At 44.5% G+C, this 16,406-nt stretch overlaps 1 protein-coding gene across 1 annotated transcript in view; it reads right to left on the bottom strand.

Annotated features, from left to right (window-relative positions):
• Positions 1-236: 236 nt before the first annotated feature.
• Positions 237-16,406, bottom strand: part of LOC146010048 (vomeronasal type-2 receptor 26-like) — an 85,435-nt gene continuing 69,265 nt past the window's right edge. Inside the window, exons 5-9 of the mRNA XM_083151269.1 lie at positions 12,624-12,857; positions 12,051-12,509; positions 7,513-7,743; positions 6,226-6,349; positions 237-1,144 (exon numbers count right to left, since the gene is read on the bottom strand). Of these exons, the coding sequence (XP_083007395.1) occupies positions 237-1,144; positions 6,226-6,349; positions 7,513-7,743; positions 12,051-12,509; positions 12,624-12,857 (1,956 nt within the window). The remainder of the gene's footprint in view (positions 1,145-6,225; positions 6,350-7,512; positions 7,744-12,050; positions 12,510-12,623; positions 12,858-16,406) is intronic.

Here is a 16,406-nt window from a genome sequence, read left to right as displayed (position 1 = left end):
TCGGATCCCTTTTGTAAATTTTGATTGTGATTTGTCGCGATTAAGGACGAATCTTGACAATCCATGGCAGTTTATGCAGACACGCCCCGTGTTTGCTGATCACCATGCAGGACATTGAATTGCGATTCTTGGCGATCTGCATTTGAGCAAAACAAATACGGGCCAGGGTCCCGGCTGTCAGGAAGGATCGACAGGTGTGACCCGGGTTTGAATTCACTGAAAAACATTGAAAACATTTATGAAAAACTTTTTTCTAACAGGCGCCTCCTATTGTTCTTTTCAGGTCTCAGAATAATATTGTAGCATTTAGGGAAAAATATACAGCTCAGTATTCCGACACCTGATGCCAATATAGCAAATATCTCTACAGTGACCATGTTTTTCCCCTTACTGCTCAGATAGGCCGGGATGGCACAGACCCACACACTGCAGAACATCAGCATGCTGAAGGTGATATATTTGGCCTCATTATAGATGTCCGGTAATGTCCTCACCATGAAAGCCAGAACAAAGCTCAGAGCTGCCAGAAGTCCCAAGTAACCCAACATGACATAAAAGGCCAGCTCAGAACCCTCATTACATTGAATAATCATTAGCCCAGGATACGTGTTCCTGTCATTCTCTTGAAAAGGAGGAGACACTGACAACCAAATAGCACTGGTGAGAACTTGTACAGAGGAGCAGATCAACACTACAGAATTCGGCAATTTGGCACCCAACCATTTATGCCAGTAGCTTCCAGGTTTGGTGGCTTTGAAAGCAATGCAAACCATGATAGTCTTGGCCAGGACAGAAGATACAGCCACAGTGAATAGTAGACCAAAGGATATTTGGCGTAGCATGCAGGTGATGTCCACTGGGCGACCGATGAACAGGTGCACACAGAGTAGGCTCAGCTTGAGGGAGATGAGAAGAATGAAGCTGAGGTTTCTGTTATTGGCTTTTACTATGGGAGAGTCCCGAAAGGAAACAAATATTCCAAATATAAACATAGTTATGATAAAACACAGGATAGACATTGAAGAAAAAACTACAGCTAATATGTCTGTCTTGTATGATAAATATACTAATACTCTGGGCACACACTGGTCTTTATACTCGTTAGGCCATTCATCGTCCGGACACGTCTGGCAGTTCTCACTGTCTACAAATGAACAAGAAATTAATGTTATAATAATTTATACAAACAGAGAATGGGAAAGCAGATAAGAACTATTTTGGCCGACGTAGTCTGTGCCTTTTTACCTTCAGGTAACTTAAACCTTATTTGATACTTGATAATTTGTAAGGCTATCCATATGCCTATCCTGAGGATTCTTAAATTCTTCTACAGTATTAGACTCTTCCACCTAAGATGGGAGGCTATTCCACGTATCCACTATCCTTTAAACCTATTTTAAATCAAATTACCCCTAAATTACTACCCTTCAGTCTCTGTGCATGTCCTCATGTTCTCATTATTCTCTGCTTTTGAAGAATGTCTTCCTTCAGTACTTTGGTATCAGTATTGGTATATGTGAAAGTGTATTTCATGTCTACCCCTATCCATTCTCTGCTCCAAACATAAGTATACATCTTGCAGTCTTTCCAGGTAGGTTCTATCATGTAGACCATGCAGAATTTTACTTTCTCTTTTTTGTATGCTCTCTGATATGTCTATATCCCTCTGTAGATATGGCCTCACTAAACACAGTTCATAGATGAGGCCGTACCAATGACCTATACAGAACTAGACACATTATTCTACATGAAGCCATACTAGTGACATATACATAAGCATTATTACTTCTTTCTTTCTGCTGCTGATTCCTCTCACTAAGCATCTGGCTTTCCCTTGTCTCTCTGCCTTTAAGTCATTTGAAATTGTGACAGTTACGGTAGATTCCTTTTCTCCTCTGTTGTTTATATTATAGTACCCTTGATATTAAATCTAGCATTAATCTTCCAAATTTTCATTCAATGTCAAACAAATAGTTAATTTTTATGAAATAAGATACTTCCTTATGGAAAACAGGTACAGTATACGTTTGGTAGGCTGACAATGTGAAGGTCAATATTCAATAGGTCAGAATGCATATGGTCAACATGGTCACAAAGGCCCTTATTCTAGTTGAATAGGATGGATGCGTATTTTTGGACAGGAACCGAGTGCTCTTTGCCCTACCTTCCATACGGATCACTCACACCGTCCGAATGCGGTAAGACACCGACCGAATGGACCGCAAGTGGATTTTTCATGTGAACACCTCCTCCATCTTTCGGAACCCCCCCATCATTCGATGGTTTCCGACCATCGAATGCTGGACTGAGTGGTCAGGCAGCACCGAGTGCTCCAGACCACTCTGACATTTTTCCGAATGAAAGCAGGGATATGGGCGGCCAGCTGACATCCGGCTATGTCGGCTGTCCGCCACTCACACGTGCGTCACGGCTGCATTACCATACGTACGCCCAGCGTTTTCATGGGAACACCCATGAAACACAGGATGTACGCATATGTTAATGAGTCTAAACAGCCCTTCACGCCCCTCTCCACCCCCTGATCAGATGGTTCCGTAGGATCATTTTCTGCAGGATCTCACGCCGTGTTTGGACGTGTGAGGCGTTCTCACATGCGCAGATACGACTCTGCACATGCACAAACACCAACCATCGGCCATCCATCCGCATTCGGAGCCATCCGACTCAATCGGAATAAGGGCCAAAGTCAGCACAAGTGAAAGGTGGAGGGACAGTGATCAACACATGAAGAGATCAACAGAATTTTTTGGAATTTTTTATTTTCTTTACTTTTTCATACTTCACCATCCACATGGACTCCAAATAAGAATGATAAAGTGTGCCATAGGCAGTAGTAGTGGAGCAAGGCACCTGGCCAAAACCATGGTATATGGGAAAAAAACAACCTTTTCATCTGTTGATTTTTTTATGTCAACTATTTGCTTTTATTCACCTTTTTTGTGTTGGCTTATTGATAGACTCATGAGCAGGATGTGTACAGATGGAGCCACACTTATTTTTGATGATAATGGGGCACACATGTGCCTCACACACATGCGGGTCCCATTCTTGGCAACCCGTTCTTTGTAATACAGTATGTAATGACAATAACTGTATCATGTACATGGCAGCCTGCCTTTGTTAATTGTGCAAAAGGCCAAAGAAATTTGCAAAGCACCAAATAACTTTATTGATTAAAAAAGAAAAAGTAGTATGTTAAATAAAAAAAATTGTACCCCAAACCAGTTATTGCGGCTAACAGTATAACTGTGTCTCTTACCACTAGTCCACAGAAACCTGTGATTTTAGTTGCTCTATTGGTGTACAATATACAGTCCAGTATGAGACATGCCTGTAGAGTGCGCTTTTTCCATGGCGCAGTACAGCATAATGATAGATATAGTATTTCCTTAAATAATGTACCATGTGACAGTTTCCAGCATTAGTAAAGGTTAGCATGTATACCATATTTATACAGTAGCAATCTGTACCAATGACATGCATAACCGAAAAGAGCTGCTTGCGAGAATTTAATCCAAGAACTCTGTACCTAAAGTACGTACTCTTTCCCTAAAGTAAGGACTTTTACCTGAAGTGGGAAATTTACTTGTGCGAAAAAAAAAAAAAAACTGTTCTTTGTAATACAGTATGTAATGACAATAACTGTATCATGTACATGGCAGCCTGTCATTGTTAATTTTTTTGTGCAAAAGGCAAAAGGAATTTGCAAAGCACCAAATAACTTTATTGATTAACAATAAATAAAAAGTGGTACGTTAAAAAAAAAAAAATTGTACCCCACTGTGGATCAAACCAGTATTGCTGCTAACAGTATAACTGTGTCTCTTACCACTAGGCCACAGAAACCTGTGATTTTAGTTGCTCTATTGGTGTACAATATGCAGTCCAGTATGAGACATAGTCCATAGAGTGCGCTTAAATAATGTACCATGTTACAGTTTCCAGCATTAGTAAAGGTTAGCATGTATACCATATTTATACAGTAGCAATCTGTACCCATGACATGTATCACCGAACAGAGCTGCTTGTGAGAATTTAATCCAAGAACTCTGTATTTAAAGTATGTACTCTTTCCCTAAAGAAAGGACAAAATCTGTAGTGGGAAATTGGACAACTATAGTGGAAAGACAGGTTTTTTTATCCCCTGTATTTATACCTTATAAACAGGCTTTACAGAGTACTGTACAGTATGTGTGAATTATTGTATACAGTATTTCAGAACACACCTATGACATGTACAGGCATGTGCTGTACTGTTTAGGAAAAGTGAAATCTGGTGGTCAATGAGTAGTACTGCAGGATACAATTACTACATTATGTTACATTTCTAACGTGATTTATAACGGGACTATAGCGGAAGGAGCAAGCGCAATTCAAATAGCGCACGTTATGCGGTACGCAGCCACGATGTATGAGGACACATACGTAGGAGATGATGATGTGGGCTGCAAGATGACACAGAAAGAAGATGATGGTGTGGGCTGAGAGACATCGCAGATAGGAGACGATAGTGTGGGCTGAGATAAGACGCAGATGGGAGATGATGATGTGGGCTAAGTGACATCACAATTAGGATATAGTAGTGTGAGTTGATAGACAACGCAGATAGGAGATGATGGTGTGGGATGAGGAACATCACAGATAGGAGATAATGGTGTTGGCTGATAGATGACGCAGATAGATGATGGTGTAGGTTGAGATTAGACGCAGATAGGAGATGATGATGATGTGGACTGAGAGATAACAAAGATGGGAGATGATTATGTGGGCTGAGAGACATCATAGATAGGAGATAATGGTGTGGGCTGAGAGATGATGCAGATAGGAGATGATGATTATGTGGACTGAGAGACATCGCAAATAGCAGATGATAGTGTTGGCTGATAGATGACGCAGATAAGAAATGATGGTGTGGACACAGACAGGAGTTGAAAGTGTGGGCTGAGATTCATTACAGATAAGAGATGATGAGCATGCTGCTCAGGGGATGTCTATTTCATAATAGTAGTCTGAGGTTTCATAATTCTCGGGTGTATCTAAGTTTGGCCAATGGTGTATGTAACCAAAGTTGTGATTTCAACCAAGCTTTATAGTTCGATTCATTGCAACCCTCCTGCTTTTGATTTCAGTAAATGAATGTGTTTGTACAAATGGAAAAACTCAGCCAAGATTGTAAACTTGGACAAACAGGATTTTTAGTAAATTTACCCCTTATGGCTGGGTCTGTGACTCTGAATCCAGGCACAAATGTTAATTGTACTGTCAAAAACTTTTTCTATTATATTTTTATCACAGTTTCAATGTATCAGATCTTATTGCAGTGTTTCCATAGTGTATGGCGATACATGATTAAGGACATTTATAGACAATATCTACTAACAATTCTTACAAATTAACTCTTTTAGGGGGATATTCAATCTCCGTCGAGCATCTCCCGTGGGGGAGATGCTCGACGGGCCCTATTCAATGCTGTCTTCCTCGACAGCATTGAACAGGGTTTCCTGGCAGAACGAGCCCGACATCTCTAGCTGTCGGGCTCGTTCTGCCGAGAACAGCCGGGAATTGACGAGCTGCCGGCTGCATCTCGTCACTTCCCGGCCGCAACTCGCGGACACGCCCCCTTTTCGCTCCCCGGCAGGCGGGACATTGAATCCCGCCTGCGTGTTCTCGGTCGAGCTGACCGAGAACGGGACTGGGTCACGACGGGCGAGCAAGCTCGCCTGCCGTGACCTGAAGATTGAATATCCCCCTTAGTCTACACAAATTTAGTAAATTTTCTAAATTTGAAGGTTGAACAACTGGAAATGACCAAATCAGTCAAATATATCCACTACATTTCCCTCTACACATGGGGGGTTATTCTAGTTCGCTCTTTCTGACAAAATCCTTCTTAGATGGACAAAACCATGTGCACTGCAGGGGGGCAGATGTAACATGTGCAGAGAGAGTTGGTTTTGGGTGAGTTATTTTGTTTCTGTGCAGGGTAAATACTGGCTGCTTTATTTGTACACTGCAATATAGATCTCTCTTTGAAGTAAAACCCCACCCCAATCTAATTCTCTCTGCACAAGTAACATCTGCCCCACCTGCAGTGCACATGGTTTTGTCCATCTAAGAAGGATTTTGTCAGAAAGAGTGAACTAGAATAAGGCCCATGGACACAAGGCTGCAGGAAGATAACACAATGCAATATAAGATGATTACCTGACACATTGGATATCTCCCCCTCTGGGCATGGGATACAGTCATAGCAGCAGGTGTGAGAGCCTTTCATCAGTACCCGTCTGGTTCCTGGAAGACAGACTCCAGTACACAAACCTCGGGGAACCTGGGAAATGAAAAAAAAAAAAATAACTGCTTCCAAAATATGTGGTAATTTAATTTGCATTTGTAAATGTTTGGACATTGTTATTCTATGGGCATGTCTGGTCTTTCCTAATAAATTGCTTTAGAAAACATAAACTTGAAGCAACAAATAAAAGGCATCGGGGGGAGGGGGGGGGGTGGGATTTACTATGATTACTGATTATGCACTTCTAATGGATATGATCTGGATTGGCCATAATAGTCTGAAAATGACCGGAGAATATGGCAAACTAACTAAACTGCTGTACTCTCTGGATTCGTATTTTCAGATGGTGATGTGAAATGTATTTGGCTGCTGTATTTACTGGCAACCAAATACAAACTATGGGGCAGCATCGCACGGATTAGTCAGATATGTCCGATTCCACCATGTGTAAAAAAAAAAGAGAAATAAATCAACATTAAAAAAAAAAAAAAAACGGCCTGTGGTACCCCCACCCGGCAATAACCAGCCCAGGGCTCTTTGAGGGGAAAAAACAGCTGAGGTCCCCCTGTATTTCATAAACCAGCAATGGGTTCTTGGCCCGGTCCTGGTTCCAAAAATACAGGGATAAAATGATTAGGGGTCCCCTGTATTTCCGCAACAAGCATCGGGCTTAAACCAGTGGTGTCATGCTACAGCCAGGGGAGACATTTTTCCCCTGGACAAAACATGATAGTGGTGTCTGGTCAGCCCAGGCCTGGTCACTGGGGTAGTGGGGACCCCCCAACAAGTCCAAGCAAGCCTCCCTGGCATGCAGGGACTTGGCAAACCACAAGTCCCAGCATGCAGGTCATTAATGGGACTGCTGGGTCTTGTAGTTTGACAACAATACCAATGTCCCAATAACACAGAAACACTGATTTAACTAAACATGTAATACACACAACAATCAGATATACTTATACCTATCTTGCCATGTAGGTTTGGGTCACTTCTCCAGTAGAATCCAGGGTGGTACCTGTCAAAGGAAATCATACTTACCTGCTCCTCCAGCGTTGATCGGTCAGTGTAGATCTTTTTTTTTTCTTTGTAACATCTGCCCCACCTGCATGGTTTTGACCATTTTGAGAACACATTTACCCTGTGAATAAATCTGAATCAGACCTAAAATCACTTTGGTGGCAGTCACACAGGACCGTTACCTTTCCGTGTTTCCATTCTATTGTCCATGGTAAGATAAGCAGCTGCTGATCCTCTGGGACATATGGATCATATCTGCCAACAGCCGTCCGATAGGGAATATTTGTACGGCCAATTTGTTTCCTTTTCCAATTCTCAATGTCCAGAACTTCAGGACATTCTCCCTTTTCATCAAAATATATTCTTTCATTATCTGGACCAAGGTAGTTAATTTTTTTTACAAAGTTTTTCAGCTTTGAAAAAAGAAAATGAAAAACACCAAGAAACAGAAAACTGTTAGAATTAGTAAAAAATATAAAATATATGAATTACGTCCTCAACAGCAAGAACATTATCTAATTGCTCTAGAACGATAGTAATACGGCACAATGCCAACAACAAGAACGTTATCTAATTGCTCTAGAACGATAGTAATACAGCACAATGCCAACAACAAGAACGTTATCTAATTGCTCTGGAGTAATAGTAATACGGCACAATGCCAACAACAAGAACGTTATCTAATTGCTCTGGAGTAATAGTAATACAGCACAATGCCAACAGCAAGAACGTTATCTAATTGCTCTGGAATGATAGTAATACGGCACAATGCCAACAACAAGAACGTTATCTAATTGCTCTGGAGTGATAGTAATACAGCACAATGCCAACAGAACCAGACTTACAGCCAGGGAGCAGTACAGGGTAAGAAGCTTGGCAGTTTTTGCTCTGCCTACATTTATTTCATGTGTCATTATTATAAGAGTAGATGTTTCTGCAAGAGCCAGGGTGAATTGTAATAGGGTCCGAATTTGTGACTTGCAAAAACCATCTGAAATCGCACATTTCCTGCAATTTGGACATTTTATATTGTGCGATTTGCTGTAAAAAAAATGCCACACATTCGCACATTTTCAGCCAATCATGGAGCTGTGCGTCTCCATGGAGATGCATAGCTCAGCCCTGGTTGGCTGATAGCATCTCCATGGAGACACATAGTCCCAACCACACTGTCACGGACCCACCGGACGCCTGTTCCGATAAGTCAATCTCAGCACCTCCGGCCTTGACTGGGGTTCACTTTGGACACTCGGGTCCCCTCTTTGAGGTACACTGCCACCAGCCAAAGCCTGATTTTAGCACTTTGGTTCTGTGCAAGGAGCATCTTGGCTTGCACCTGACCACACAATGCAATATAAAAATGGTAATGTTCTCTCCTTTGGCTTACAGGTCCGAAGAACACAAAATCAGAAACTGGGAATATGTATTATTTATTCCTGGAAATACTACAGAGCTTTAGTGATAAAAAATGATTACAAGATGTTACAATGATTATAAAAGTACACACAAGATACAACTAAAAATAAAATACGGTATCTTACACCCAAGGACAGGTCCTGTAGTGGGGCGGGGGGGGGGGGGGAGTCTCCACATGAAATCAAAACGGTTGCTTCCAGCTCGATGCTGTTCCCCCGAGAAGTACCCTGAGTATTGAAAGGGAAGGGGTTTTTATCTGCAGGCTCCCTCGTCCCTCCCACCCTTGGGATTTTTAACCATTCCCCTGCTGAGCCTAGGGAACGTCCATAGATATGGGATCTTTCACATGAAGAATTTGTCTGCTGTTCCAAAGGGATTGATAACTGGCAGGCTTCACTGATAAGAGGTCTAAACTGGGTGGGGAGACAAGCCCTGTCATCTCAATGGTTTATGAGGGGTCTCAGATCTTTATCTGACATCCTACCTTCAAAGGATTTCTACAGATGGTCAATCTGAGGGAATACAGAACTCAAACTCCCAGGGTCACCTACAGTTTACACAAATAATACAAGACATGCCCTGATTCCACACATAATAATTACAGGAGACATAACTTTACAACAATATCAGACATACATTGACATATTAACAGGAGGCATATTTTGTTTTGATCGATCACCTGATCTGAACATTACACCTCCCCCGTCAAAATGGTGCATAAGGACGTGACCCACGTCACCGTCTCATCAGTGCGCTATTCACTACCTCGCCGTGAGAGTCCATCCGCGTTACTGTGGTGGGCGTCCCGTTTTGTGCTGGATGGTAAATGTGTTCTGCTGCAGTATGAGACTCTATCTGAACAGTTTACCATTATCTCTGGCAACTCTATTCAGAAATATTAGTGGGTACAGTATCTGTAATTATTAAAAAGTCCCATCCGTACAGATATGGCTGGAGTGTTTGGAGAGCCCACACAATCTCCAAACACTCCTTCTCAACGGTGGCATAGGCCACTTCTCTGGGGAGCAATTTCTTACTTAAGAACAGGAGGATGCTCCTTTCTCATTGACCTGGCTGAGCACAGCACCTAGCCTATAATGGAAGCGTCAGTTTGCACCACAAACTTCGGTACTTGTGTATTTTGGCGGCGCCCATCGCATCGCATACCATAACGCATACGATGGTATGCGATGCGACGCGATGTCGTACGATAGTACACGATGGCATACAATTTTGAAATTGTATGCCATTGTACATGGCATACGATGCCATACGATGCGATGCGATTAAACATTGTATAAGCACCCTAATGGGTGCTTATACAATGTTAAGCACCCAAATGGATGCTTACAATGTTAAATGCTCCTCCACGCCACCCCCCCACTATAAACGTGAACCCGAAGCGTGGCGAGCGCAGCGATCCCGCGAGGGGCGGCGGTACGCGTCCTACGACCTTTTCATATTCCCACTATCCACGTCGGCGTGGAGTTGAGAATAGAACAGTGTGGCGAGCGCAGCGAGCCACCGAGCCCGAAGCGTGGCGAGCGCAGCGTGCCCCGCGAGGGGACGCGGATACCTGTGAAGCCCGCGAAGAGACGCGTTTACCTGTGAAGGTATCCGCGTCCGCTCGCCACGCTTCGGGCTCGGTGGCTCGCTGCGCTCTCCACACTGTTCTATTCTCAACTCCACGCCGACGTGGATAGTGGGGGTATGAAAAGGTCGTAGGACACGTACCGCCGCCCCTCGCTGGCTCGCTGCGCTCGCCACCCTTTGGGTTTACGTTTATAGTGGGGGGGGTGGCATTGGGGGTGCATTTAACATTGTAAGCACCCATTTGGGGGCTCAAAAGCACCCTTAAGGGTGCTTATACGATTTTTGATCGTATAGGGGGTCAAAATCGCATCGCATCGCATCGTATGTCATCGGGTGCATGGCATGCGATGCGATGCGATCTGTTCGTCGTGTGACGGACATCGGGGGCGCCGCCAAAATACACAAGTACCCGCATTTGAAATATGGAAAAAGCACTGGGTGCAGCGGGTTGGCCAGCTGATGGATGGAGGCAAAGTGCTCTCTTTCCCTGCTTTGCAATATAAATGAGAGCTGCCCTCATGCGAGATCTGGAGATACTTGCAATTAAAACATTATGCACAAGGGAGAGAAGTACACAAGGCAGCCAACAGACCTTTGACCCCTTTTGAGAGTATGTGCCTTACACCATCGCGCCTGGCGCATTTTCTCCTTACCTAAATATGCCTCTGACTGGGGAAATTACTATTCCATTTTTTTAGAAGACGAGACTTGGATAAAAAAATGTAAGACTTCATTTGCCAGTTCTTCCAGTTACTCTGTGATTGAGACTCAGTTCAAGGTACTTTCACGTTGGTACAGATGCCCACTTACCATAGCAAAGATGTTCCCTGGAGTACCCGAACCTGTTGGAGGTGTAATGAAGAGATAGGCTTCCCTTTACATAATTTGTGAGAATGCCGGCTATTACGCCCCTTTTGGGATCAAGTGAAGTCTATCACTAAGTCTTTGGTTGGTAACAGGGTTCCTACTACTCCCTCATTCTGGCTCCTTAATCTGTACCCTGGCCCAGTACAGGCCTATAAAAAATCTTTACTGAAATTCCTCAATGGTGCTGCTAAAGCGGTGATCCCAGTATGCTGGCGATCTACTTCCTCTCCCAAGATAAAAGACCAGTTTGCCAGAATTGATATGTATATGTCAATGGAGGATTTGAGAGTGGCTCCGGAGCGTATTCAGGAGTTTACAGCTACTTGGCATCCGTGGTTGGAATTTAAGTCTTCCCGATTGTTTTCAGACAACAATTAAACGACAGGTTTGCAAATTTGATGAGGTACCACCCGCACTCCCTCCCTATACTTCCTTCGCCCATTTTCCTCTCACTCCTTCCCTTCTTCTGTATGTTTTTTTATGTTTTTGTCAGTTTTAGCTAGTGGATTTTTGCCTGTTTTTATGTTCTTTTTCATTCTTCAAATGTATGATCTGTTTCTGACAGGTTTATATGGACTTTACTGATCTGTTACGTACAATGCTTCAAAAATCCGCTTCTACAACATCTGGTCCATATTTTCTGATTTACTGCCTACAATGCCAAATGTTGTACTTTATATATTTTCAAAACACAATAAAAAGATAAAAAAAAAAAAAAAATTAGTTACTGTAGGACATATAGAAACTTTGCAACTTTTCCTGACTGGATCACAAATCCATTGGTTTCCCGAGCTTCATGAGATCCGCAGTAATAAACCAATTAGTCCACATAACATTCACTCACCTTGTGTTCAAATATAAATGTTTTTAAACCATGCTTTTCTCTGTACATATTTAAGGCTGTATTCACATCATGTAATGCTTGTGCCATGGTGAGGACTGCAATATACACCTGGTAGGTGGACGGATCTCCAGAGAAATTATACAAGTAACTAAAACTCTCCTCCCCAGTGCAGTTCTCATATTTCCTTCCAAAATTCACTGAAAAGACCCTGTTCTTATAAGAATTTGCTGACAAGCAACCAAAGTAGTGAAGCCAAATATCTTCCAGTAATGGGTCGCTCGGATCCCTGGATGGGTGAGAAGTGGACATACGATCCTGTAATGTTGGGATATGATGTAATGGAGGGGAAAACACCAAACTGTTCTCAACTGCTTTATGTGTATCAATAGACAAAAGTTCTATAGCAATTGACCATGACGCTGGGAGGATAATTGTCTTGTTAATGATAATATCTATTATCTTAAGAAAAAAAACAACAGACATTGAATTACTTGTTCCGCACATAATAATAATCTCAGCAGATGATCTTTTGAATTTTTGAAGACTGACAGACATATATTTATATGTATTAACTTTAATTTTAAATTCAATGCACATTCCATAATTGTTCAGTTGCTGGCTGAGATATTCCAGGTCCCGTTCTCCCGTATCATCATCTGATGTGATGATTCCGACCCAGTTCCACCCAAAGCTTCTCAGCAACTTTGCGATGGCCACATGCTGCATCTGGTAGTTTTGTACTGTGCGAAACAAGTTTGGATACAGAGTCCGGTCACACAGCAGCGGGTCCCTTGCTCCATAGCTGATCTAGAAATGATAATAGTGCCAATTTTCAAAAAGAGCATAAAAAATTCCTTTAGTGGCTAACAAAGCCTCATAATTAATGGCATACGAAGAACAAAAGTACCAACAGTAATAACAAACACTCAGTTTTATGAGTGTTTTTTTTTCCCTTTGAGTCTATAATCAAGGGAGGACGGGCGCAGCAGCTCCACCCACCTGATTATTATTCTGGGCCTGGTGGTGACAACAAAAATGCCCTCTACACACAATACAGCCTCCAAATTATGGCCATTGATTAGAAAGTAGCAAATTTATTGGTTTCACCACTTTTTAAATTAATCATCTAATTACCAGAGATGAAAATGATCACCAAGACAATTATTAATGAGTGTACACATGGTACGATCCTACTATTTGATTTTGACTACATATTCAAAATTTCTTAGAAGGCTAGTAAAGATCACTGTCAAGGTTAGACAAATTACCCTATAATATTGTATAGTAAAAAAGAGTTGCCAGGCAACAATATTTTGACTAGATTGCTGGTTGTCTTTTCAAAATCGCTGGTATTCACTAAATCCCAACCCAGTATGTTCATTCTAGTAAGGTCAAAATTTCCCATAGACAACATCTTAGTCAAAATCGCTGTTGCATCTAGTTAAATCGATTAGTCAATATTGCTTAGTCAAAATCACTCACTACCAAAAACCACTCCCTGTCTACACCCTTTTAAGTGTGGGATTCAATTAGCCCTGATAATTGTTCTCCCCCAAAAAAAGGTCTTATAGCGCAATTTATGACAGACTGTCATTATTGAATTATAGACTTTTTTCCTTGGAAGAAAAATTCCCATTTTCGAGCAATGAGGCACAAACGAGGCAAACAAATGAGGCAAAATGTAATAAGGTGCAATTTTTAAGACAGCTAAAAAATCGCACCATATCGCACATGTCACAATTTTTTTAGACAAAGTCAGAATTTGCAGGCGAATATATGACAAGTGCGAATTTTCAGTAACAAAAATGTGATTTTTTTTTTTTTAGACAAGTGTGTTTTATTTAGTAATGGGAGTGTGCAGAATATATCCAGCTCCGGGCTCATAGAGCTGATCTTAGTTCTCCAAATACGGGGGAAAACATCATGGAGGTTATCCCGTATTTAAGAGAGCAGCACTGGTCCTGGTTCCAAAAAATACATGGGACCAAAACATATTTGAAACCGGCACCATGCTCCAACATCCAGAGATGTCATGCCACTTCAGGGGGGCCACTTTTATGTAAGGTTCTCCAGCTGTATTGAAGGGGTCGCCTCCATTGAAGGGGTCCACCACCCAAGGCTTCACCTTTTCTGGGCTGGTAAAACAAGTGGACGCCGGGCTGATAAAATGAGTGTATAAATTTGATTTAAATCATTGCTTCTACAGTAGAACTACAAGTCCCAGAAGGCCTCCTCCAAATGTTGGGACTTGGAAAACTACAAGTCCCCGCATGCGGGGCATTAATGGGCCCCCTTAGACTTTTAGTTCACCTGTTAAAAGATAGTTAAAATAAAGGCACACACACAGAACAGTAAACCTTTAAGAAAACCGGGGGCTGTTTAAGCAGGAGGTGACATAAACCACTGCAGGTACCTAAGTTGCTGGCACTTTAGGTAGCAAGTTGCTAGGATCTGACTTGGAACGGAGTAGCCAATCAGGGCTTAGGGTGGAGTTGTCTATGCTTAAGGAAGGAGGAAGTTAGGTTGTACTTCCTCTTTGATCCAGCTTTCCTGGGAGAAGGTAGTGCTGTATCATTGCTCGCTGTCCGTCCTCCATCTTGTTTTCTGTATTCACCCTCTTTTTCTATTTCACTTCTTTCTCTCCTGACTTTCTTACTTTCTCTCTATACAGTGCCCCATTTTGCTGGCAGGTAGTCCTGACCGCCCACGGTGCGGCTTAAGTCATGTCGCGCCCCAGCCGAGTTGCCCACCCCCCACCACGCTACCGTGATGCTGCGGAGGCCTCCCCTGCTGCTGCGCCGCCAACCCCTGGTCCTGCGACCTGCGGGCAGGGTGGTCGGCGGCGGGGGTACTCAGGCTGCACGTGCGATTGCGGTGGATGCTGATGACGCGCCGCAGCAGAGTACAGCGCGGCCTCCTCCGGCGGCTCGCGGGGGAGAGGGGGACTGGGGGGGGGGGAGAGGGGGGGGAGAGGGGGACTGGGGTCGGCAGGCGGGGTGTCCCGCAGGACTGTACAGGGGTGTGGGGGTCGGGGGGTGCCCTGATCTAGGCCCGGGGCCCGTCCTGGGGACTCGAGGCCAAACGTTAGCAGCACGGGGGCGGGGCGTACATCCGGGATACCAGTGCTTGCTAGGAGAGCACATCCAGGGAAATGGCCTGTAGCAGGGCCTTTGGGTCCTGTGGTGGATCAGCTGGTAGCCATCCCGGTGCTCTCTCCCCCGCTGCCTGCTCCTGCTGCGCTGGGCATGTCCCAGCTGCGCAGGGCAAGGATTCAGTGGCTGAGCAGAGCCAGGCGTCTGTCCCAGCGTGTGCGCAGGGTCTCTGGGTCTGCGGTTTCTCCCCTGGCGACGGTAGCCCCGGTGGTGTCTCCCCCTCCGGTGTCAGCAGACCAGGCAGGGTGTGCAGCGTTTGCTGTGCAGTGCTTCGTGTCCATGCTCAGTCCTTTAATAGGTCAGGCCTCCGGACAAGGGCCTGGAGCGAGCCCTGTGGCTACGTTTCCCGAGTCCTCAGCGCTGAGCCCGTCGGTGGTGTCAACTCACGTCATGGCAGCCTTAGGCCTCACACCTCAGGTTGACAGGCCTGCAGTGTCAGCTGGGCAACCCCCACAGTTGGCGGGGGCGTTGGCGGCTCCTCCTTCCCATCCCTGTCTCCATAGCTGCTGTTACCACAACCACACAGGAAGAAGTGCCTGGGCCCTCGGGTGTTGTCACAGTGCCGGCTGCAACAGCAGCTTCAGGTGAGTCTGCGGCTTTGCATAAAAGCGCAGGCGAAGGCGCGCAGGCTCATAAACCTCATATGATTCAGAGATACAGATGGGGCAGGACTCTTCCTTGCTGGCGAATCGTCAGCACGTCACTGCTGGCGATCCGCCAGCAGCCTGGCCAGCCATCTGACTCAGACGTGCGTGCGTCTCAAGCGCGTCTCAATCTCCATCGGCGGGGCGACGGGAACCCTGTCCGTCTCCGCCTCAGGGAGATGGACAGGGTTAGGGGGGGTGCGTGCAGGCGGTGGGGACCCTGGGTTACCGTCGACAAGCCGGCGGTGACCCGGTGGAGCGGCTGGAAGCGCCATCGGAAGGGGACGTGTGCGCCTCTCGTGCTCGCGCGTCCCCTTCTCACTATAGTCATGGCGCTGGCGTGGGATGGCGGATGGCGTCGCCATCGCCATCCCCTGCCAAGAAGAGACCTGCCGCATCTGTAGTCACGTCTGGGGAAGAAGGGGGGCACAGATCTAAACGTAGATGCAGATGCTCCAGACGGCACCGTCATCGGTCCCGGTCATCTATAGGGAGCTCGGGATCACCTTTGTATCCATAGGGCATTGTAGTCCACTGTGAGAATACAGCAGTTCTGAGGG

This window comes from Crinia signifera, chromosome 1 (assembly GCF_055691185.1).
Source record: "Crinia signifera chromosome 1, ASM5569118v1, whole genome shotgun sequence".
Classification (NCBI taxonomy): domain Eukaryota; kingdom Metazoa; phylum Chordata; class Amphibia; order Anura; family Myobatrachidae; genus Crinia; species Crinia signifera.
Note: the sequence above shows the minus strand (reverse complement) of the source record. Positions and strands in the feature narration are given on the sequence as shown.